Source organism: Nicotiana attenuata, unplaced genomic scaffold (assembly GCF_001879085.1).
Source record: "Nicotiana attenuata strain UT unplaced genomic scaffold, NIATTr2, whole genome shotgun sequence".
NCBI classification, from domain to species: Eukaryota; Viridiplantae; Streptophyta; class Magnoliopsida; order Solanales; family Solanaceae; genus Nicotiana; species Nicotiana attenuata.
This window is the reverse complement of record NW_017675086.1, coordinates 15834-41235: the sequence shown is the minus strand read 5'-3', so window position 1 is coordinate 41235 and position 25402 is coordinate 15834. Positions and strand designations below refer to the sequence as shown.

At 37.8% G+C, this 25402-nt stretch overlaps 2 protein-coding genes across 2 annotated transcripts in view; both read right to left on the bottom strand.

Moving 5' to 3' along the window:
- Positions 1-13210: 13210 nt before the first annotated feature.
- LOC109219638 (scopoletin glucosyltransferase-like) lies at positions 13211-15896 on the bottom strand. Its single transcript, XM_019384112.1, has 3 exons — positions 15376-15896; positions 14501-14740; positions 13211-14279 (listed from the first exon to the last, which is right to left on the bottom strand). The coding sequence occupies exons 1-3, from the start codon at positions 15748-15750 to the stop codon at positions 13473-13475; spliced, it is 1422 nt and encodes a 473-aa protein (XP_019239657.1). The 5' UTR covers positions 15751-15896; the 3' UTR covers positions 13211-13472.
- A 9175-nt stretch (positions 15897-25071) lies between these two features.
- LOC109219637 (cadmium-induced protein AS8) overlaps positions 25072-25402 on the bottom strand; it is a 4990-nt gene continuing 4659 nt past the window's right edge. The window contains exon 5 of the mRNA XM_019384110.1: positions 25072-25352. The gene's annotated coding sequence lies outside the window, so the exon portion shown is untranslated. The remainder of the gene's footprint in view (positions 25353-25402) is intronic.

Sequence of the window (25402 nt, the reverse complement as noted above, 5' to 3'; positions counted from 1 at the left end):
GGTCAGATGATGTCCCTGAGCCGGTCGATGGCCAAAACATTCCCCGAGCCAAGGGGTGTTCGGTAGATGAGTTAGGGGGTCCTTGCTCTGAGGCTCCCCGGGGGCAAGAGAAGGCCCCGATCGATCCAGCAAAAGTTATTGATGTGGGTGATTCTCCGTTGGGTCCGGCATTCTCTCCGAGGGAGATACGGGATGCCCATAATAGAGAGACTTCCGATGCGGTAGCGTCCCTCGGGGTGAATGACGTGTTTGAAGGATTATTCACTGGGGTCGAAGAAAATCTCGAACTTAACGCCTCGCTCATTCTCGAGGAAGTCGAGAGGCTATGCAAACAGGTGATCTTTCGTTGACTATGCTCCGAGCTTCGATACTCATCATTCCTGACTTTGTTCTTTCATGCTTTCAGGCTATAGTGCTTTACAATCGGGCCATTGCAAAGTCCCAAGCTGAATCGACCCGCTATGAGGAAGAGTGTAGGAGGCTCTCGTCAGAGGCTGACGAGCTCAAAGCTCTTTTTACCAAAAGAGAGGAAGAACTTCATGACCTTCGGGCTCGTTTGGAGACGGTGTCTTGAGAGTGGACCGATCTTGCTGAGCAGGTAATACAGTCTTCGTATGTTTTTATTTTTGTCCTTGTCCGACTTCAGCACTTAACACCTTTTGGTTGATCTTTGCAGCTTGAGAAGAAAGATGTCCTGATGAGGGAGGGGCTCAGAGTCAGGGATATTGAGATTCTCGGACTCAAGCAGCGTGTGAACGAGATAACCTCCGAGAGAGATGCTCTTCAGGGGAAGATGACCTTGGTTGAGAATCATCTTCAGGATACGAGGGCGGATAGTAGTAAGTATAAGGATCTCTATGCTGAATCGGTCGTCGCGCTATCTGCAGCCAAGTCCGAAGTAGATGCACTCATATCCTCGTACCGAGAAGACGCTGCTTCTGCAAATGCTCAAGCCAGAAAGGTATCTGAAGAGGCCGAGCTTGAACAAACCCGAGCCCTGGAACATGCCCGATTGAGATCTCAGAGACAGGCTCTCGAGGATGTACATGCAGGGGGCGTCGATTTGTCTGCTGAGATCGAGAGGGTGAAGGCCCTAGAGGAAGAATCGGCAACTCTGCTTTCTTTCGATGACGGTTCAGCCAGTGGTTCGACCAGCGGCTCGGAGGGTGATACAGATGAAGGCGAAGTCCCCGAGGGGGAGGAGGCCATTGATGTTCCAGGGGTCGAGGACCAAGCTGTTGGAGGCACATCTTCTGAGGGAGCTCCGTCCGATCACGGTAGATTAGGTTTTTACTTGTTCCTTTTCTTTGTGTGAGGGTTCCAGGCGCGAGCCTGGAAAATATGTCTTTGTGGACCTTTATTATATAAGGATCTTTGCTTTTCGTCATTTCTTGTCTTTCCTTTGCCTTTTTAGAATAAATTTTAATGCTCGTCGATGACCAGCTCGATGTCGATTGGACTTATAATATAAACCCCTTAGGTTTTTATGCTCGATAACAAACCGTTCGGGGTCCGATACTTGAGTCGAATTCTGACCTGGGGCTATCGACCCTTAAGTTCTTAACGCATTGGCCCTTAGGCTATTTAGATCGGCCCTTGGGCTCTTTAGGTTGGCCCTTGGGCTCTTACGCATTGGCCCTTAGGCTCTTTAGGCTGGCCCTTAGGCTCTTACGCGTTGGCCCTTAGGCTCTTTAGATTGGCCATTGGGCTCTTACACAATGGCCCTTAGGCTCTTTTGGTCGGGTCGATGCAACCTCTAATATGGCTATAGTTTTCCCTTATTTCGGCTAAAGACTTTTGAAGTTTTGATTATGCCTTGGCATGCTTTATGTTTGTCCCACTCTTCGACGGTTCAAAACGAGAACCTCGATTATGAGTCGATGTGTGACGATAACTGAGTACCTCAGGAGGTTTACTCGAAGGCTGAATTTTTGAAACCTTTTTATCGAAGGCTGATTGTTTTCGAAGCCTTTTTATTGTTCAGAGCTGATATTATCGAAGCTCCTATGCTTATGCCAAGGGTAGCTTGATTAACCGGTTCTTTTCGAAGTATTTTGAAGCATTTGAAGGCCTTTAGTTTTATGGCGGCAGTCGAACGTCTCCGAGCCGCGTTAATTCGGCCGTAGCCTTTTAGTTTGATCGTAGTCTTTATGTTTGGCTGTAGCCTTTAGTCCTCAGGTGTGATGACCTTGGCGTCTATATCGAGGGTATACCTTTTTAGGGGTCTTACAAGTTCGAATATATAGCCTTGGCCTTAATATCGGGGTTATGCCTTTTTAAGGTCTTATAAGTTCGAGTACGCCTCATTGAGGTCTTATAAGCTCGGTGTTGCCTCATTGAGGTCTTATAAGTTTGGGCATGCCTCGTTGAGGTCTTACAGATTTGATGTTGCCTCACTGAGGTCTTACGAACTCGAGTTTTTGATGACTTTGATGAGCTGGTTGTCGATGACAGTCCCCGAGTGTTTGAGGATTTTTGGCTTTTGAGCCATTTTGCGTGACAGTAGTAAACTTCTTTGAGGCACACAACGTTTTGACAAGCAGAGAGGCTTCTTTGATTACTTGATATATGTGTACATGTTCTTGCCTTCGGATGCTCGATTGTTCTTTATGGACACGGTTCATTTGACCGTTTGGCCCAATACAATATTTTCCTATCAAGGTCCCCTTAGGCGTAACTCGATTTTTTAAAAGATAACCCCCAAGGGGATGTCCCCCAGTATTTGAGGCCGATTGAGAAGAATCCTTGAATACTTGTTGAGTTCTCCTTAGGTAGCATATAGATGTTGCCTCGTTAAAAACCTTGCCGGTAAAACTCATTTGGGATAAAACTCGATCGAAGGGAAAAGGAGTGCAACGCATGCTTTAAAACCCAAGGTCTTCGAGTCGAAGGGTGCTTCGGCATCTCCCGTCGAACACCTGTAAGAAATTAGTATGAGACATAAAGCGAAAAGGGAGAAGGCTATACCTTAGAAATAATAGCGTTTGAGCATTGATATGCTCCAATTGCTTGGAAGTTGCTCGCCTTCGTAATAAATAAGGAATTGCGTACCTCGTTCTTCCCGAACCAACACACCACTTACCGCTACTTTGGACACGGCCAGATATAAGTACAACGTTTCGTCTTTCTTCGGGGTGTGGAGCAAAGGCGGGCTCGAGATATACCGCTTTAATTCCTCTAAAGCATGTTGGCATTTCGGAGTCCACTCAAAGCTGTTTTTCTTCTTGAGAAAGGACAAGAAATGATGACTCCGATCTGACGATCTTGAGATGAATCGGCCTAAGGCCGCTATCCGCCCGGTCAGCCGCTGTACGATCTTCACATTGTTTACCACTGTGATTTCTTCAATTGCCTTGATTTTGTCGGGGTTGATCTCGATTTCCCTATTCGACACCATGAAGCCTAAAAATTTGCCCGATCCCACTCCGAAGGCATATTTCTCGGGGTTGAGCTTCATGTTGTAGCTTTTAAGGATATCGAATGTTTCCTGCAAATGAGTCAAATGGTCCTCTGCGCGCAGGGACTTAACTAGTATGTCATCAATGTAAACATCCATAGATTGGCCTATTTGATGTTCGAACATCTTATTAACTAGGCTTCCCGCGTTTTTTAGCCCGAAGGCATTACGTTAAAACAGTATGTACCATACTTTATGATGAACGAAGTCTTTTCCCTGTCCTCTGGGTTCATTTGAATTTGATTATACCCGAAGTAGGCGTCGAGAAAAGTGAGGATCTCGTGGCCGGCCGTTGCATCGATCAAGCGATCGATGTTGGGCAATGGGAATGAGTCTTTGGGGCATGCTTTATTCAAGTCTTTATAATCTACGCACATTCTTAATTTATTTCCTTTTTTGGGGACCACTACTACATTAGCCAACCATTCGGGGTATTTTACCTACCTAATTGATCCTATTTTGAGGAGTTTTGTTACCTCGTCTTTGATGAACGCATGTTTTACCTCGGATTGAGGCCTCCTCTTTTGCTTTACCGATTTGAATCTGGGATCGACACTCAGTCGATGGGTGGTTATCTCCGGCGGGATCCCTGTCATGTATAAATGGGACCAAGCAAAGCAATCAATGTTGTTAATTAGAAATTGGATGAGTTTTTTCCTGAGTTCGGGGGTTAATCCCGTTCCTAGGTATACCTTTCGATCTGGAAGATGCTCGATCAAGACGGCCTGTTCGAGTTCTTTGACCGTTGATTTTGTTGCATCGGACTCCTCGGGGCAACGAAGGTCCGAGGAGTGAGGAAGTCTTCTTCGTCATCTTCGTTCGAATGCTCACAGAACACCTGGTCCTCGAGGGTCAGCCTGTTTCCTGACTCATCCTAGATGGGGAGAGTCGATGTTGGCGCCATGTCGCTTACCGTGAACATCTACTTTGCTGCATGTTGTTCTCCGTACACCGTCTTTATACCGTCTTTTGTTGGGAACTTCATCATCTGATGGAAAGTTGATGGTACCTCCCTCATGTTGTGTATCCACGGTCTTCCAAGTAAGGCATTGTACCTCATGTCACCTTTGATGACATCAAACTTGGTGTCTTGAACCGTACCAAACATGTTGACTGGGAGGATGATTTCTCCCTTCGTTGTCTCGCTTGCCATGTTGAATCCATTGAGGATTCGAGAGGTGGGTATGATCTGATCGAGCAGTCCGAGCTGTTCCACCACCTTCGACCTAATTACGTTGGTCGATCTACCTGGATCTACGAGCACACGTTTAATTTGAACGTTATTAAAAAAAAAGATTACCCGTGCATCATTATGTGGTTGGGACAAGGCCTCGATGTCTTCTTCTCTAAATATAAGAGCGTCCTCGGATATATAGCGCCGGGTTTGCCTTGCCGTTGCGATGGACACTTTGGCCCATTTGAGCATGGGTCTCTGTGGGACGTCGGTTCCCGTAACGATCATGTGAATGATGTGCTGAGGTTCTTCTGGTCCATTCTTTCTGTTCGCCTCTCTTTCGCGAAAGTGGTTCTTGGCTCGATTACTGAGGAATTCTCGGAGGTGTCCTTCGTTGATCAGACGGGCTACCTCCTCTCGGAGCTGCCTACAATCCTTGGTCCTATGACCGTGGATGCCATGGTATTCGCATATCAAGTTGGGGTTCCTTCGGGAAGGATCCGACTGTGCAGGCTTTGGCCATCTGGTATCCCTGATTCTACCCATAGCCGACACGATGTCTGGGGCATCGATGTTGAAGTTGTATTCCGACAGTCGGGGTGCCTCCAATGGTCTCGACTACCTGTCAAACCCGGTCTTGCTCATAAGTCCCCGGGAATTTTGGCCCTGATCTACTCTTCGATCGTTTCGAGGTATATTCAGCCTCGAAGTGTCTCTTCGATCTTTGAAGTACGGCTAATACCTTTCTTTGCCTGATCTCGACTCCCTTTCTATAGACTTCGATTCCTTTGTTAGGAGCCTGCTTGGATATACTGATCCAGAGGGGGCTCCCAATTGATCGTCCTCGACCCTAATCTTCGATTGGTATCTGTTGTGTACATCTGCTCAAGTCACGGCGGGATGCTCAACCAAGTTCTGCTTCAGCTGCTTCGAAGCTATCGAGCTTCACTCGTTCAAGCCCTGAGTGAAGGCCTGTACTGCCCAGTCATCGGAGACCAGTGGTAATTCCATTCGCTCCATCTGGAAGTGAGATACAAATTCCCTTAGCATCTTGTTTTCTCTCTGTTTGATTTTGAAGACATCGGACTTCCTGGTGGCGACCTTAATGGCACCAGCGTGTGCCCTCACAAAAGAGTCTGCCAACATGGCAAATGAATCTATTGAATTTGGGGGTAGGTTATGATACCACATCATAGCCCCCTTTGACAATGTTTCTCCAAATTTCTTCAACAAGACGGATTCAATTTCGTCATGTTTTAAGTCATTCCCTTTTACGGCACAAGTATAAGCGGTAATGTGCTCATTGGGGTCTGTGGTCCCGTTATACTTCGGGACATCAGGCATTCTGAATTTCTTCGGGATGGGCTTCGGAGCCGCACTTGATGGGAACGGTTTCTGCACGAACTTCTTAGAATCTACACCCCTCAGAATTGGGGGTGCGCCCGGGATCTAGTCGACCCTCGAGTTATAAGTCTCCATCTTTTTATCGTTAGACTCTATCTTCTTTTCTCCTGATTCAATCCTTTTGGTGAGGTCTTCGAGCATCTTCATAATAGCAGGGTCTGCTGCTGACCCGTTGTTACTCGATCTTTTTGGTGCCTGCTTGACTCGAGGAGCCGTTTCCGGTGCTGCTGTGCTTATAGTTTTTTGTTGACTTTGTAGCTGAGCAATAGCCACTTGTTGTGCTTGTAACATCTCGTAAATGACTTGAAGGCTAACTTCTCTTTCCTCCCGAGCTAGAGTCCCCTGTGCTTCATGTTGGTTTTCTCCGCGCACACTTCCGTTGGTATGAGAGCTCACATCGATATGCACAGCGTTGCGTGAGCCCAAGTCGACGAGGATTTGTGCTGGTGCCACCCCTGAGTTTTGCAGTGGTACACCGGCTTCCACACTGTTCTCTCCATGTAGCCCAATACCGTTGTTTTCGTGTGCATTTGCTGAATTAGAAATTTTTTGACCTGAAATCAAAGATACTTGGACAAGAAAAAGTGTAAAGAATAACTTGTGTTTTCAGAAAACTAGCACCAAACCAACCACTATTATTTTTAGCCCCACGGTGGGCGCTAAACTATTTACCTTGAAAATACTATTTACAATTATATTTGATTTTGTGATTCTAAAAATACGTGATTTATTTCAATACTAGTTGTTAGGCAATAGATGTTGAGTGTAAATAAAGAGAATAAGAAACGCAAACCGAAGCTATCGCGAAACTGAGCCTCGAGCTGGCAGGAACAGGGGCTTCGAGGTAGTTAGGGCAGTTAGCGATGAACAATTGATGAAGAGACAATGATAATGAAGGCCTCAAAGCTAGCCTTTTGCGGTTAATAATGGACAATAAACGAAGAACAATAAATGAACGATGAATGAACAATGAAAGAATAAGCAATAAATATGTAGAACAATTGTTTAAGCAAAGAGAGCAGAGAATGTTGTCTTGTATTCAATGTATCGTGTCCTCTACAAAATGACAAGGGTCCCCTATATATAGGAGGAGAGAATCCCAACATGGTGCATGTCTAATAAATGAAGAGGCAATGCTATTGGTACAGCTGTATAACGGCTCAGTACGGATTTGTACTATTTCTCGCAGACTCTGTCAGTTCTAATCACGTGTCCTCGGGAACTTCCCATCTTTCCATGACGGTCGTCGATTTTCATGCTGCCTCGAGGTACGCCATGATGAGTCTTCGATATACCCTCTCGAGGTGAGTGCTTCGAGCCTTAGACTGCGCTTCGAGCCCATCGAGGCCGGACTCGAAAACTCCATAGAAACGCTAATATCGGCCTTCCCTGATTTTGACCGTATACACATGAATAGAAGAAAAATTAATGGTCAAACTTGTTACTTGAAATGGAGCAACTTTTGATACATACTACTCTAGTTTGATTTTTTTATCATTGAGCTTTAATATATAGAGCTTTGATACGAGGATAATTTTAAATCATAATCAGAAATGAAGGTATACATGTGGACCTTCTTTCTCAAAGAACTTATAAGTAGCAAATACGATACATTTTGCTAACAAAAACGGTACTATAAATGTAGATCGATAACAAAAATTATGACATCAGGGTACGAAGTATTTTATTATAGATGCTGGGAGTATTTAGGTTCAATGTTGACTTAAGAAATCAATTGAAGGTAGCTTACTCTTGAGCACAGACAAAACCCTCAACATCCTCCACTCTTCACTTTGCTTGCATAATAAAATCCTTGAAATCATGCAAAGAAGCTGCTGAACTAATTGGAAAACCATTTCTAAATTTGTCACTTAAATCCTTCACTCGATTATGAACTTGTTTATCCTCCATTAATCTCTGGACCCCTTGTATTATTTCTTCCTTCTTAACCCTTTTCAACCCAATATTTTCTCCAATTGAAGATACCATGTGACAAATTTTGAGATAACACACTATAAACTTTGCATTATAAAATTGGTCACCTCTAATAGGCCATGCCAATAAAGGTACCCCTTTTCCAATCGCTTCCATAGTCGAACTCCATCCACAATGTGTCAAGAATCCACCTGTCGACGAATGACTTAGTATCAACAATTGAGGTGCTCATCCATTAATTATCAAACCCCTTTTCCCAACTTGAGTTTCCAAGCCATTAGGATAGTAATCTTGATTTTTGGAGATTACCCGTATGAAATTTTGCCTTGAACTCTCTTCTGGTGCCTTTGCTATTTCTTCATGTTCTTCCAAAGTGGGCACAACATCACTACCAAAGGAAATGTAAATGATTGAACTAAGAGGCTTTGAGTCTAGCTAATTGAGTGCTTCATCTTCTGAATAATTTGTTTTCTCACTAGAATTTGTTCTAATATCGCGATCGCGAAGAAGAGATTTTGAGGCAGTGAGTGTCCAGAATTTTTCTGGCAACATAGGGCCAACGCCCCAAATTGGAAGTCCTGTTTGTTTTGCTAAATATTCCAAGAATGCTTGCTCTACTTCAACGAACGTGTTCACAAGAATTACAACTGTAACCTTTACCTGTTTGGAGGAAAAAAATGAAGATTTGAGACGTAAAAACAACTTTTCTTTCAGAGATATATATGATTTAATTTGGAAAATAATACAGACAATCTTTTAATCCTTTATTCACTCTATCCTATTTTATATGACACTATTACTATTTCATCTTTTAGTTATAATTTTTTCAACTATTACTTTGAAATTTATTAGTTATGGTTTTTAATTAGTTTTTTAAAAACAAATTTATTAATTTACTTTGAAATCTTAATACCTTGAATTATTAGTTATGCTAACTTATTGTAGGACTTCTCCTAAATTTAATCTAAAAAAACTTAAAGAATTTATCTCGATTTCACATAAAAAAAAATTAAGTGCTTATCTTCACAGTTTGAACCCTTTCACATAAAATAAGATAGAGTGATACATTAGAGTAGTATATATGTATGTTGCTTATTCAAAATTATTTAGTGAACTTTCATATTTAGACCTCCAGAATCCCTTTGTCCCAACCGAGGTCGGAATATTCACACTTCTCAACTAGGGAACATCGTTCGCTGGAAAATTATAGTACTACGACATGTATATATTACTTCTAAAACACCTTCGAATTTCCTTTTAGCGAGCGTACAAACTGCTTGATGAGGTAATCTCCAAAAGTCACAGCATTATTGCACGTCTCAACGAAGTGCGTCACATGTTGCTTTGGATTACCTTTACCATCAAACTGCTGAAACTTTGGAGGTTGATAACCAGCTGGCATCTTCAACATATCGACCCTTGCAGTGTAGGCTTTGCATATGTAAGAGAGGACTTGGCAGCAACTTCATACTTGTTCTTAATGGTTCTTTCAATGAACTCCTTTAGTTGATCAATTGGAATCATCCCTTCAGATGAGACAGGGATAGTACTTGTCTTGGGAGAGAATCACTCTCTGGAACTTCTGGGAGCTTGCCAGGTGCGTGGGTGAATTCTTCTTCTATCAATATTCACACCCTATCTGTTAGCTTATCAATTCTAGCATCTTGATTTTGCATGCATTTGGTCAAGCCAGCGATTGCTTCCGTCAAGTTTGCCAACTTCTGTTCCACTGATGAAGTGTTTGTCACCATGGGTTGCATGATTGTCGTGGACGATGGAGAGTAGCATGGATTTTCACACAGATTTATCCTTGATTGTCTCACGCTATGTGGTGTAAGTGGGGAGTATCCATCACTTGAAGCATCATCATCTTCCTTCATAGTAGAGTGCTTGGATCCGGAGAGGTCAAGAAGAGCAAGAGTTTTCTTGATCTTTTCAGCAACATCGCTTCCTCCTTCAGGTGCGTTTGTGGAAGATCTTGCTCCTTTTGAGTTTGAAGATTCAAAAACAGGGATTGATATAGACGGCACTTGGGGTGCTTGTTGTCCTAACGAGCTTGCTTTGCTCCTCGTAACTGGTCCAAAGCTTCAAAGGTAACATCGAGGATGCTTTCCACATCAGCATAGAAACTGGAATTAGTAGCATTGGTGGAAGTTGAACTTGAGTTGATTTTATTTGAAGCCATTTCAATGTCCTTGAACTTTGGTGATTGAAAAGTTGAGATGGGAGGTAGAGATTGTCCCACTGGGCGTGCCAGAATTTGTGGACAATAAATTTGCGTCGAGAAAATAAAATCAAGACCTAAAAATATTGCAACAATCGTAGTATTTTATTTCGAATATTTGAGTGTTACAATCTCTATGAATCCTCTGATTCTTCTTTGCAATAGTAAATAAATTCAAGGGCTTTCGAGCTTGATCTTGAATCTATATTTGTTGCCACGAACGATGATCTTGAGTTCAATTAGCACGAACTTTAATTTGAACTCGTACTCCTTGAACCTTGGTTTGTTCCTCGTCTTGAGATTGAACTTGATTTGTTCTTCGTTCTTGAGCTTGAACTTGATTTCTTGAACTTGAACTTGATTGCTTGAAGCTTGAAACTTGTACAGAAATTTGTGGCGTTTGATCCACGAGCTCTCTTTTGCTTCTTGTTATAACTTCTGGTGTCTTTTCTGAGTTATGAATACCCCTATTTATTATTTTGGAAGGGAAGAATTATGATAACAACAAACTCTTTCTGACCAATCAAATTGAAGTGTGACAAGTCCGCATTTGATTGGACAGACCATGTCACTTGCACACGTGGCGCGGTTTCATTGGCATTTTAATTTGACTTGGCATGTCTTGTCATAATGACATGTGGCATGACCCCTTTAGCTCTTCTGTTAGACTTGGCGTGCCACATCATTTGACACGTGGCACCAAACTGGGCCTCTAGCAAGATGACATCTTGGGCTTAATAAAGTGGGCTCATCACTTTAGCCCAATTAAATGGGCTAGCCAAATAGATTAAGACTTATTTATTTAAGGGATTTTTACCTAGCTATACTATATTAGAAACTTATTTACCTATGTTCTCTATGTTTTGAAGTTTTTTAAAAGTATCTAGGTTTTTCTTACAAATTGTATATATTGCCTCTTAAAAGACTCTCACTCCATTATTAGTGCCTTCAATTAAGGGATTCAATTATATCCTTTCCTTTTTTTCCCCCTCCTCTTCTCTCTCCTTTTTTTTAACATCAAAATCCCTTAATCTACGTCCAGAATCTCCATCTTCTTTCTTTCCACCATTACCTACAACTTTATATTATTAAAAAATATTCTAAAATTGTATGATAATTGTATGATAACTATATTATAATTGTATTTGAATTGTATCAGATACATCAATGCCTAAAATATAAATGTATCATACTTGTATCACTATTGTATCTAACTTGTATCCGGTATATTAATACCCAAAATAATACCTGATACAATACTAATAAATTAATATACAATTATTATACTTGTGATACAAACTGTGAAATTCGTCACGAATGCACAACTGCTCGTAACAATACACAATAAATATACAATTATCATACATTTATAATACAATTCCTGCAACAATTATGATACATATACAATTATAATACAGTCGCGATACTTTTCTAAAAAATTGTGACACAATTATGATCTTCATCTTCTTCAAGTTTCAATCACAACTCTACACTAAAAATTTAATAGAATCGTATTATAATTGTATTAGTATTGTATCGAGTATTATTTTGGCTATTGATGGATCATATACAAGTCACATACACTAAAGATTTTAGAAAGAAAGAAAACAAGATTCAAAACTTACCCACAACTTGATTCTAGAGCAATATTTCGAATTCCGTCGTATTATATCAATAAGAAATAGAGATTTTGGGTGAATAGTACGAAAGAGAGAAATTGAATTTCAAAAGCTTTGGAAGAGGAAAAGAATCTACAATTTTGGGAGGGGGGGGGGGGGATAACTTTGGGTAAGCAAGATTTTTGTAAGCGAGATTTCTTACCATAGGTAAGAATAATTTTGGCTAATTGTTAAGAAAGAGAAAAGATGATCTTTTAATCCTTTGGAAAAAGAAAGAATCTTAAATGTAGGAGGAATTCTTGGAAATGGGGGTTGAGTGTCATGTAACCGATAAGCTAGATTTAAGGGATCTTGAATTTCTTCTTTTTTATGGATTTGCATATAACTATTAATAAGGAACCTAAATAAAAGTGGTAAATAAGTTTCTATTATAGTATAGCTAGGTAAACCCCCTTTATTTAATCCATATATGTTGGACTTATATAACTAATCCAATTATATTAGCCTAATAAATTTATTTGGACTAATATATTTAAAACATAGTCTGCATTATTTTATCGAGTTAAATTCGGTAAAATGTAAATGCTTACAGCAATATCTTGAATTTAATATGGTACAAATTATTTTATGGATTTAAATCCAATAAAAATTAAATGCTTACATTGACAAAATCAAGATGCTGCTTTAATTTATTTTCCTCTTCCATTTATACATGTTACTGGAGATCTTAACTTTCTTCTTCTTTATCATATTGGTTAGGACAAATATCTAATTCCATCTTGAAACATTTTTATTTTTTTATTTTATTTTATTTTCCCTTTGTTTGCGATTGTGGTTCTCCAAATTATTAATCCTAAAATGTGTCACGGAAAACAAATTCCGTTACCACACGCATGGTATTTTTGATTTTTCTATTGTTAGTACTAATTTGTCATTTTCTCCAACTCTTATCCTCAAGCTACGTAACACCTTACACCTCTCACATCACATGCAGCACAAATCTGCAACACTGAAATCCATGCGTATTATGTCAAAGTTAATTGATGTACGACAAAACGATCTTTCATAGAGTAATAATGAAAAAGAATTGAAGTCTTTTGTTTTACTTGAGATTAATACCATTCCTCGTTTCTCTAAGGATCGTCTTGTATTCCCGAGGAAATCCTAATGAGGTGGTCAATTTTTATGCACAAGGTATTTTTTCGCTAAGCAGAACAAAATAAGTGAGATAGAAATTGATAAGAAACGAACATGAACATAAAGCATTTGCAAAAGATAAAAGGACACAACCTCATAAATAAAAGAGAAATTGGTCAAACTTGTTACTTGAAATTGAGCAAATTTGCTCACTTTAGTTTGATTTTTTTAATAATTGAGGTTTAATAGAGCTTCAATACGAGGATATTTTTAAATCATAATCAGAAGTGAAGGTATACATGTGGACCTTCTTTCTCGAAAAACTTATAAGTAGCAAATACGAGACAATTTGCTAGCAAGAACGGTACTATAAATGTGGATTGATAACAAAGAATTATGACATAGGGTACGAAGTATTTTATTATAGATGCTGGGAGTATTTAGGTTCAATGTTGACTTAAGAAATCAATTGAAGATAGCTTACTCTAGAGCACAGACAAAACCCTCAACATCCTCCACTCTTCACTTTGCTTGCATAATAAAATCCTTGAAATCATGCAAAGAAGCTGCTGAACTAATTGGAAAACCATTTCTAAATTTGTCACTTAAATCCTTCACTCGATTATGAACTTGTTTATCCTCCATTAATCTCTGGACCCCTTGTATTATTTCTTCCTTCTTAACCCTTTTCAACCCAATATTTTCTCTAATTGAAGATACCATGTGACCAGTTTTGAGATAACACACTATCAACTTTGCATTATAAAATTGGTCACCTCTAATAGGCCATGCCAATAAAGGTACCCCTTGTCCAATCGCTTCCATAGTCGAACTCCATCCACAATGAGTCAAGAATCCACCTGTCGACGAATGACTTAGTATCAATAATTGAGGTGCCCAACCATTAATTATCAAACCCCTTTTCCCAACTTGAGTTTCCAAGCCATTAGGATAATAATCTTGATTTTTGGAGATTACCCATATGAAATTTTGCCTTGAACTCTCTTCTAGTGCCTTTGCTATTTCTTCATGTTCTTCCAAAGTGGGCACAACATCAGTACCAAATGAAATGTAAATGATTGAACTAGGAGACTTTGAGTCTAGCCAATTGAGTACTTCATCTTCTGAGTAATTTGTTTTCTCACTAGAATTTGTTTTAATGTCGCGATCGCGAAGAAGAGATCTTGAGGCAGTGAGTGTCCAGAATTTTTCTGGCAACATAGGGCCAACGCCCCAAATTGGAAGTCCTGTTTGTTTTGCTAAATATTCCAAGAATGGTTGCTCCAGTTCAACGAACGTGTTAACAAGAATTGCAACTGTAACCTTTACCTGTTTGGAGAAAAAAAAAAGATTTGAGACGTAAAAACAACTTTTCTTTTAGAGATATATATTAGTATTTAATTTGGAAAACAATACAGACAATCTCTTATTCACTAGTTCTATCCTATTTTATGTGACACTATTACATAAAATAGTACTATGTGTGTAAACATGACCTTTGAATAATATTCCAAGAAAAATTGGCAACTATTTTGAACAAGTAACATTACCTCTTCCACCCATGGTGGCTCGTCACCAGGTTGTGTCGGAAATGATTTCTTCTTCGTACGTGAAATCTCAGAACCAAATGATCTCCTTACTATATCAACGTAATCCATGGCCATTTCATTGGGTAATTCAGGAAGAAACCGGGTTTCCCCCGGTTTGATACATTCTACATCGGCTTTCCAAGCCGCATAATCCATGGCAAGGCAAGCTGCGCCACAAGTGAAGAAACCCACAATAGGTACCTGCAGTGAGATCATCCTGGATTATTATGTTGGTTTTAAACTTTACCTTATTTACTTTACGTCTTAAATTGATATATTTGACAAAAAAAAAATTGTGTGTAATTAGTTAGATTTTATTACCAAAAATGGAGTTATGTACAATACACAAACACTGAATGTTGGACAAAAATAGCAAAAAGATCTTCTCAATAACAAAACTAACTAGGCTGGGTAGTAGTTTAAGCTGTCCAACCACTTTGCACTCACATTGTTTTCTTGAAAAATGTATACACACACATATAAATAAGAAAATATTTATGACTGAGCCACACCCTTTTCTTATTATAATTAAAACTTTATTTCTATCCGATATTTACATTAAACTTATGAACGTATTGAAGACATGCACTATTTTCGTGCATAAATTTATCAGTTACTCATGATTAAGTATTCTCTATTCAAATTAATGTGGCAAAGTGATAAGAACGTAGTTTAAGAAGGAAAAAAAAAGGAATGAATACTATTGCCATATAAACTTAAACGGAGAGAGTATATATTTTTACTGTAATTAATGTTTAGCTATTAAAGAAATCATTGATTGGCTTAATGTAAACATGAAAAGAGGGTAAGCATTTTAGTCCCTTTCTAAAAGGTACCTGAAATCTGGTGAAAATATCTTCAATATGTGACAACATCATGGTATCAACTATGGCACAAACAACTGAAGTTGCAAACTTGTTTTTGACTCTGGTTGTTAACATAGTTTCCATGCCTTGTCTCATTTGATTGAAATGCAACATAAGAGGCTGAGGATCAAATTTTCCAGGTTTAGGAGGCGGTGGTAATGGGGCGTCAACGGCGGCGACGTTGACGAATGGGTGGCGGAGCAAGGAGGAGGAGATATCAGAAGAAATGATGAGTGTAGTTTTGAAACGGAAAGAGGAAAGTTTCTTGCAAAACTCCGTTAATGGGAAAACATGGCCTTGTCCAAAAAATGGCACAACTAAAATCTCCCCCATAATTTCCTCCATGTCTATGGCTTTCTTTGTTCTTGTATTTATGCAGGTGATTTCTCGTACCTTTGGTAAAAAGAAAAATGTTAGGTAATTTTTTCTTATTGTGCAGAATCATTCAAGGCATGGGAGCATTTTGCAAACCCTGCCGTTACCAAAGAAGAAAAGAGAAACTTCTCTTTATCTTTTAAGCAACATTTTGAATAATATTTCGAACTTGTTAATCTTAATTTATTTATTTTTATGACGGTAGTGCTCAAGCCAGCTAGTGAGGAGACACATCATGTGATCAAGGGGATTTAATTGAATCTCCTTCTCGAAATAGTTATACTGCATAAGGAAAAACAACATTTTTTATACATATATAAAATTCTGAATTCCCTTAACATAAGAAAAATACAAGTTTAATTAAGTTCCAAGTGTGACAACTTTGAATTTTTTTTATTACCCTTATCAGAATTCTTAACTCCGTCACTACTTGAAGCGCACCTTGATTGATTATTTCACTAGGTATTTATTACCTCCTACTAGCACATATAATGAGTAATGTAATAGTTAGGTCACAGTCACACCCTTTGATGCTTAAACTTTATTCTAGAGCGTTCAGATATGGCATTTTTTTGAGAAAATATATATCACAATTTTTTCTTGTTAAAGTTAATTTTCCAGAAAACGTTCGAGCAAATGTTGTTTGAAATTTTATGAGCATAAGTTAGATAAATGGGGTTATAATCTGTGAAGTTACTGCAGGGATAAAAGCAAAATTCCTCCAGGATTTTACAAAGCTATTGAAATTCAAGTTTCAACAATTAACTCGAATTTTCCACAGTAAAAGTTATTTGTGATTTGTAGAAATAAGTAGAAGAGAAAGAGATGGAAATCTGAAGTTGTCGTTCGTAATAGAAAAAGTTGTTCTTGCCGGGAGAGTAGTGTCGGAGACATCTTTATTTGAGGAGGAGGCTTCATCGTCCGGGTCCTCGTAAATGATGTTAGGATCGGTCTGGACTTTCGCCATCAAGGGTGCTCCATTCGGGCTGCTTCACCTAGCTGCACGACGCTTGTATTGCTCTCCCACAATCCCGTTTTCACGGTTTAGGCAGGTCCCATTTCGCCATCAAGGGTGCACCATTCGGGAATCACTTTTACTTTCTTTTCCTCTGGCTACTAAGATCTTTCAGTTCGCCTGGTTCTCTCTTGCCTGCCCATGGATTCAGCGGCAGTTCGAAGGTTGCCCTAGTTTAGTGGGATTTACTTCTAAAGACAGGAATTTATTTTCATCTCCCCTGTCAAAGTCAACGTCTGGAGATTATACGGCTATTTATAATACCTCTAGGAGTCTGTTGGGATTAACATACTCATCTCTTCACAAACGAGACCTTTTAAAACCAATAGTCACCTATTTTGAATTTAAAATAAGAAACTGTTAAAAAATGTTTTTTGTGAAATTAATTTAAAAATATTTTAATTAATAAATAGAAATAATAGGTGACTAAAATATTAATTTCAGACTACTTAATTAGCCCAAGTTCCCAATCTCATCTTAACTATTAATAATATAGTCAAATTCTAATTTCTCTCCAAAAAATCCCTTAAGAAATTCAAACTATATAAGACAAAGAAGTTTTTTTAAACAGAGTTTTTGCCCAGTATTGTCCCTTATCTTTGAGAGTAGGTATATTTTGGTCACTCAAATATAACCTTGAGCATATTTGTCCCTTAAGTATACTAAAGTGGAGCAACTTTAGTCTCAATGACAGAATCTGCCCGTGATTAATTACGAGGTTGGTTTCGACACTCACCGTCTTTTTAATTTACTTATCAAAAATATTTTATAAATCAACACCCACTAATAGTACCGAGCTGATAAATATAAAATTTTAACGTTGAAACTTTTTATTTTTAAAAATTTCAGTTGATTTTTCCAAAAAGAGAAGTTAAAATTTGAAAAAATAGAGCTGCCAAGATCATCTCTATGCATATTATTGAAGCAAACGAATAACCAGATTGTATCATCACTTTTAGCCCGCGCCAGAAACTATTTACATCTGGTAGCCGAAAAAGTATAAAATTTATATAATTTTTGTATATTAACATACAAAATGTATATATATACAAAATAATATACAAATTTAATAAATTATTTTATAGCGTCTATACGGTGCCATTTTCTCATTGAAAACTAGCACAAAATGGGATATTTTCAAGGTCAAAATTTTAGAAGACATTACTAAATATAAGGAATTAAAGTGATAATTTGCGTTATCCAATAAAAGGAGAGGAGACGTTTTACTTCATGAATCAGAGTTAGTTAACACCGTTAGTTTTTGAATACATTCTATCAGTGAGATATGTGCTCGACTTTAGCATATTAAGGGACTAAATATGCTCAGGGTTATATTTGAGGGACCAAAATAGACCTACCCTCAATTATAAGGGATAATATTGGTCAAAAACTCTTTTTGAAACATTTCTTCCATTTTTTATTTTTTCAATGAGGGACAAAGCATTCTCTTCCCAAATACTTTGCAGGTTAAATGAACTAAGAACTGTGGGAAGAACATACACATGGACAAACAGCCATGTGTTTAGTAGAATTAATAGAGCTATTGTAAATTCAAAGTGGATGATGAATATGCCACCATTACAAGTTGTTGTGATGGATCCTCACTTCTTTGATCACTCTCCTTTATGTATAGAGGTAGAGGCAGGAATGGAGTATAAAGGGAGACCTTTCAAGTTTTTCAACTGTCTCACTGAACATTCAGAGTTTGAAGAGATAATTAGAAGCAGCTGGAAAAAGGAGAATAGAAATATGAAGGATATATGGTATAATCTGAAGCAGATCAAAGAAGAGATGAAAAGTTTAAACAAAAGAGAGTTCTCCAATACAACAAAGAAGGTGCAACAGTTAAGGGAAGAATTATCGAATATTCAAGCACATATGAGAACAACTAACACAGCAGCTAATATGTCTGAGGTGGAGAGAAACACAAAGCAGCAACTAGAGAAATGGAGTAATATAGAAGAGAGCATCTATAAGCAAAGGTCCCGAATACAATGGCTTCAGCTAGGTGATTCCAACACAGCTTTTTTCTTTGCAAGCATGAGAGGGAGAGTAGCACAGAATAAAATAAAAAGTTGGGCAAAGGGTCAAAATTGCCCCTCTACTATTGTTTATTGGTTGCTTGTGCCACCCGTTACACTTTTCGGCCATTCTCGTCCCTACCGTTAACAAAGTTTGCAAAATTACCCCTAACCCTAACGTCCCTCCACTGTGGCAGCTGACCCCTCTAATATTTTGTCCATGTCAGCAGGTCCCACCAAATAAAATGCCATGTTAGCATGGGAAGTAATTTAATCCTCAAATAAAATGGGTCAAGTCAGATGACACCATGTCATTCACCATAAAATGGGTCAAGTTATGGGGCCATTCACTCACCCTTAATTTTAATACCCGATTCCAACTTAAAATCCACCATTTTTTTAATCCATAGACCATACCAGACCTATTTTCTTTCCAAATCCGTTAATTTTTAATTTTTACTTCTATTTTTATTCCACCTTCTTTCTCTTTTACTTTACATCTCTTTCTTCCTCATCAAATCACCATGTCCCCTCCTTCATACCAATTTCAACCAGAACCAGAAAATCCAACAAACAATCTTGCCAAAATGAAATAACATGATTATATTTGAATTTTCAGATTTTGAATTAAATTCATGTGTTCATTACTGCTGGGTCAGATTCAAGTAAGAGATTTGGAAGCACATCATCGAAAACTTAAAGCCTCATCCTGGGTTGGGATTTTATGCATATGAGGTTGAATTAAACCTTGAGGACTGATTTGGTAACTGTTATAGGATTGAAATTTTGTAAAACCCAGTTGAAAATTAACTTAAACGTGGTTCATCGGCTTCACCATTGTTGAACTTTAAGAGTTTCATATTTGAAAAGGTCTTTTGGAAGTTGTTCTAATATTGAATGGTCGTAGGTTTGAAAATTATTTGTATCAATCATGTGAAAATTATTTTTTGAAAGATTCTGAGGGAGAATGAAGGGTCTTTGTCTGTGTGAGTTGATTTGAATTTCTTGCCGGAGAACGGGGTTGTTGTTTGAATGATGAAACATGAAGAAGGAGAAAGGAGACGAAGAGGGGAGCTAGTAGGGCAGTACCGTGGAGGTTAGTTCTGCCCGTTGAAAATTTTCCGGCGAAATGCCATGGTTTCCGGCGATTTTGGTATGAGGTGTGGGAGAGAAGATGAGAGAAAGGGTGGAGAGGTGAGGAGTGGGGCTCGTTTATGTTAGGGTTTTAATTTGGTGGGGTCGATGACATGGCAGCTGACATGGAAGCTGACGTGGATAAAATTGATGGGGTCAGCTGCCACAGTGGAGGGACATTAGCGTTAGGGGTAATTTTGCAAACTTTGTTAACGGTAGGGACGAGAATGGCCGAAAAGTGTAACGGGTGGCACAAGCAACCAATAAACAATAGTAGAGGAACAATTTTGACCCTTTTCCCTAAAAAGTTTAACAGATAGCAATAGAAGAGTGATCAGCAATCCAGAGGGTATTGAACCGGAGATAGTGGGGGTCTATGAAGGGTTATTAGGGAGATCAACTAGTAACATGCCTACTATTAATCCTAGCATAATGAGGAATGGTCCAAGACTTACAAGATCACAGCAGCTTCAACTTATAGGCCCTTTTTACTAAGGAAGATGTGCAGACAGCCTTGCAGGGGATTGGTGACTCAAAGGCTCCAGGTGGAGATGGTTTCAATGCCTACTTCTACAAGAAGACTTGGCATATAATTGGAAAAGACATTACAGAAGTTGTTCTGAAGTTCTTTGATGATGGTATAATGTATAAGCCAGTAAATAGGACAACAGTTACTTTGATCCCAAAAGTGAAAAATTCTTCTTCTATAAAGCAGTTTAGGCCAATATCCTGTTGCACTATAGTTTACAAAATTATTTCCAAAATGCTCACAAATAGGCTGCAGTCAGTAATGGGAGTCTTAGTTGATCTGAGTCAGGCAGCATTTGTACCAGGGAGAATACTGAGTGACAATGTTCTACTGGGACATGAACTTGTTAAAGGATATGGGAGAAAAGGTGTGTCACCAAGATGAATGGTCAAAATTGATATGCAAAAGGCGCATAATTCTGTAGAATGGTGTTTCCTTGAACAAATACTTGCAGAATTGAATATCCAAGGGAAATTTCTTTCTTGGATCATGGCATGTGTTACTACAGTGTCTTATGCTATTGTGGTTAATGGAAAGCCAACAACTCCTTTTGATGCTAAGAGAGGAGTTAGACAAGGTGATCCATTATCACCATACTTGTTTGAGCTAGCTATGGAATATCTTACAAGGATCTTGAAGACTCTTAGAGAGAAACCTGACTTTAATTACCATCCTAGGTGTGAGAAGCTGAATATAATCCAACTCAGTTTTGCAGATGACTTGTTGTTGTTTTGCAGAGGAGATGTGGTGTCTATACAGCTATTGTATGAATGTTTTCAACAGTTTTCAAAGGCTTCAGGACTGATTGCTAATCAGGAAAAAAGTTGTATCTACTTTGGAGGGGTTACTGAAGATATCAGCAAAACATTATTCAGTGCTTAGGTTTTTCTAAAGGCTCTTTGCCTTTCAGATACTTGGGAGTCCCATTGAGTAGTAAAACATTATCTATTACTCAATGCCAAGCTTTACTGGATAAGATGTTAGGCAGAATCAAAAACTGGACAGTAAAGTTTCTGTCTTAAACAGGCAGGTTACAGCTGATCAAGAGTGTTCTGTTTGTTATCCAATCATTTTGGTCACAGATATTCCCTCTACCTAAGAAGATCTTACAAGTAATTGAGACAATTTGCAAGAGGTTTCTGTGGACAGGTGAAACAGAAAACCAAAGCAAAAGCCTTAGTAGCTTGGAGACAGTTATGTTGGCCACAATCTGCAGGGGGTCTGAATATCACAGATATGGTTATATAGAATAGAGCTGCACTAATCAAACAACTGTGGAATCCAAACATGAAGAAGGATAGATTGTGGATACAGTGGATTCATGCTTACTACATCAAGAGGCAAGTAATATGGCAAGTGAAAGCTAACCAAGCTTCATGATTGATACAAAAAATTCTGGGAGCTGGTAAATACTTAACTGAGGCCAACATAGCAATTGAAGAAGTGTTGAGCATGAAGAAGTACTCCATCAGATTGATATATAACAAGTTGAGAGGTGATCTACCTAAAGTGGAGTGGAGGAGAGTACTGTGTAACAACTGGGCAAGTCCTAAATGGAGATTCATTTTGCACTTGGCAATCCTGGAAAGATTATATACAAGAGACAGATTACTGGGATGGGGCATAGCAATAAGTTCAGCATGCTCATTATGTGAAAGTGTAGCAGAAAGTCATGAGCACCTGTTCTTTCAATGCAACTACTCAGCAAGTATATGGCGTAAACTGCTACAATGGATGGGGATACAAAGGAATGTACAAGGATGGGATGCTGAAAAACAGTGGGCAATAAGGCATGGATCAGGAAAGAAGCAAATGTGTGCAACATTCAGAATGGTACTCGTTTGTGCTGTTTATTATATTTGGCAGGAACGAAACTGGAGAACCTTCAGAGGAACACAAAGAAGCAGTGAGGAAATGATCAAACTGATAATCCAAGAAGTGCACTATCGTGGAATGTTAAATTCTAAGATAGCGAGACATTTACAGAATTTCAATTTTTATCCATAGTTTGTAGGTGAGTAGCTATGTAGTTATGAGGACACTAGATATGGGGCTGCATGTCCAAATCTATGTGAGTTTTGAGGGTTCTTGCTATACTTGTAAATATTTTCCCTGGTAAAAAGAAATTTAATTACCAAAAAAAAAAAAAATCCAACAAAAATGTCATGCAGGTAATCAAGCTTACACTTTATATATATTCTTCACAAAGTACAACCATACCTAGGAACACAGACACGAGACCTGGGTCATTTCAACTAAACTCGGACTTGAGATGTGAAGTTGTTGCAGATGTTTGTTTTCAACTGTTAACTGTACGAGACAATCACTAACATCATAAAAAGAAAAGGAGTTTTTTGACACATAATCTCAATATATGCATAGTATCGAAATTACCTGTTTAAATGAAAATTGGTACCACATATTTCATTTTTTAGTACAAACTTTTTATATCAAGTGATGAACCCGTACAAAAATAAAACGAAGATGCTGATATGAATTAGTTTTAAAACATGCGACTTTTTTATGACACATTTAAGATAAAAATAATATAAATTGGAATAAAGGGAGTAACTGAATTATTCAATATCCAGTAATTAATTTTAAATGTGATAAGATAGTACAGTATATAATTTTAAAAGGAAATTTTACATTCCTATGCCACATAGGAAACCTTATTACCCTCAATGTTTAAGGTTTGACTTAATTACACTTAGTATACCAAATTATCAATTCTATACCATAATTAATTAAGGGTATAATTAATTATACGTTTTTTACTCCTTAATTAAAGGAATCTGTATAGATAAGTATCCCCAGTCATCCCACGTTTCTCTCTCTCCCAAAAATTCATTTTTGTTATACTATTGGACTACGAGTTTAAGATAAATTAATTTAACTGTAGGTAATAGTAGAAAATATATTAAGATATTAATACTAAAAAAGATAAATTCAAAAGAAAAGGTGCATTAGATGTTAATGCTTGAAAATCTTCAAAATGAAAAGCGTCATTTAAATTGAACTGCTTACTTATGGCAAGTAATTTCCAGATTCAAATATTGAGCAAAAAGTGAGCCATAAGCTGCCCAAAAATTGTAGACGTAGATGAATCCATAAAATCGACATCAGCTTTCTTAAAAATTAATAAATATAGTACAAGCTTATTACAGTGCGCAGACGCACTTAGAGATCATCTTAACAATTCATGCATAATAGGAAATAGAAGAATTTATTTTTGAATGGTCTCTCTCTCTATATATATGGAATTTTTACATTCCTATGCCACATAGAGAATGTCGACAAACTGAGCTTTTGCAATGGTGGAAGAATCTACAAACTGGGTACATTGAATTTTAATATCCCAATTCCCATTCAATTGTAGCTTAACTGGTATTTTCGATATAATTGCGTTTTTTGCAGAAGATTTTGTAGAAGTTTTAGTCGTTTTGGATTTGTGAAAACAGAAAAAAAAATGCATCTACAATCAGAATACAAATAATCTACAATTCATCTACAAAATATCTACAAACTGGGTATATTGAATTTTAATATTCCAATTCCCAATTGATTGTAGTTTAATTGAGATTTTCGACATAATTGCGTTTTTTCAGAAGATTTGTAGAAGTTTTAGTCGTTTTTTATTTGTGAAAACAGAAAACAAAGCATCTACAATCAGAATACAAATAATCTACAATTCATCTGCAAAATATCTACAAACTGGGTATATTGAATTTTAATATCCCAATTCCCATTCGATTGTAGTTTAATTGGGATTTTTGACATAATTGCGTTTTTCCAGAAGATTTGTAGAAGTTTTAGCTGTTTTTTATTTGTGAAAACAGAAAATAAAGCATCTACAATCAAAATACAAATAATCTACAATTTATCTACAAATTATCTATAATTTATCTACAATTTCTTCAATATGTCTTCTTCTTCTTCTTCGAGTTTCAATCTGAAATTCAGTCAAAACCAAGTCTAATCTTCACCAAAACCCCTCAAAATTTAGATATAAACTCCAAACCATATTCCCGATTATTTTCAACAACACCCAATCCAAACAAATAATGATTTTTGAAAACCCAAATTTGAATTCAAAGCTTTCAAGCTTTTTACTGGCTGTCAATGGTGGAATTGCTACTCTCTTTTCATTTGCTTTGTATTACTCAAATTTGCGATTGAGAAATAGAGAGAGATGTAGAGAGAATTTCTGGAAACAGAGTGTATCGCAAAAACAGAGTATGAAAAATCTTGTTCTGCGTTGTGGAAGATCAGAGTGAAGCCGACGATAATTATGGAATGTGCGTCATTTGCGTTGGGGAAGATCTGGAAAATATTTAATTCCCCCTTTTTAGCGCGCAAAATAAGGAATCATAAAGCTACAGTGATTCCTTATTTAATGCATTGTATATATTAGGTAGAAATACCATTAACATGAAGGATAATAAGCAAACTATGAAGATATTTGGTAATATAGTTTCATATATGGTATATATACGAAAAAGCCTCATTTAAACAAAAAAGTTACAAAGGAAGTCGCAACAAATAAAACGAAGATACTTTAAACTAATTCTCCAAAAGAAATACTCGTAATATGTTTTCATCTTCAGACAGGGTATTGAGTTCACCTTTTGTCTATGATTTTCATTGTCAATTCCTTGAAAAAGTCACAACCAACTAAGAGAAGTAATAATTCAGATGCTTTTTTCATCCAAACAATGTTTTCCAAAATAAAAAAAGATCAAAATTATTTTGATTAGAAATATAGTAGCAGCCTAATAATTGCAAAGCAGCCTGATAATTGCAACTGCATCAGTAGATGCTGCAAAATTCCATTCCCAGTAAATATTCTTTTTCTCTTCTACCACTGGATCAGCTACCCTCCCCGGAAAAGAAAAAGGAGAAAAGAATTAGCAGAAAATTACT

Excerpts from the sequence above, each read along its gene's own strand:
- LOC109219638 (XM_019384112.1), bottom strand. The coding sequence starts at position 15,750 with ATGGAGGAAATTATGGGGGAGATTTTAGTTGTGCCATTTTTTGGACAA. Across the intron at positions 14,741-15,375 it reads ATATTTTCACCAGATTTCAG|GTACCTATTGTGGGTTTCTT; the intron begins GTACCTTTTAGA and ends ATCTCACTGCAG. Across the intron at positions 14,280-14,500 it reads AGCCACCATGGGTGGAAGAG|GTAAAGGTTACAGTTGCAAT; the intron begins GTAATGTTACTT and ends TTCTCCAAACAG.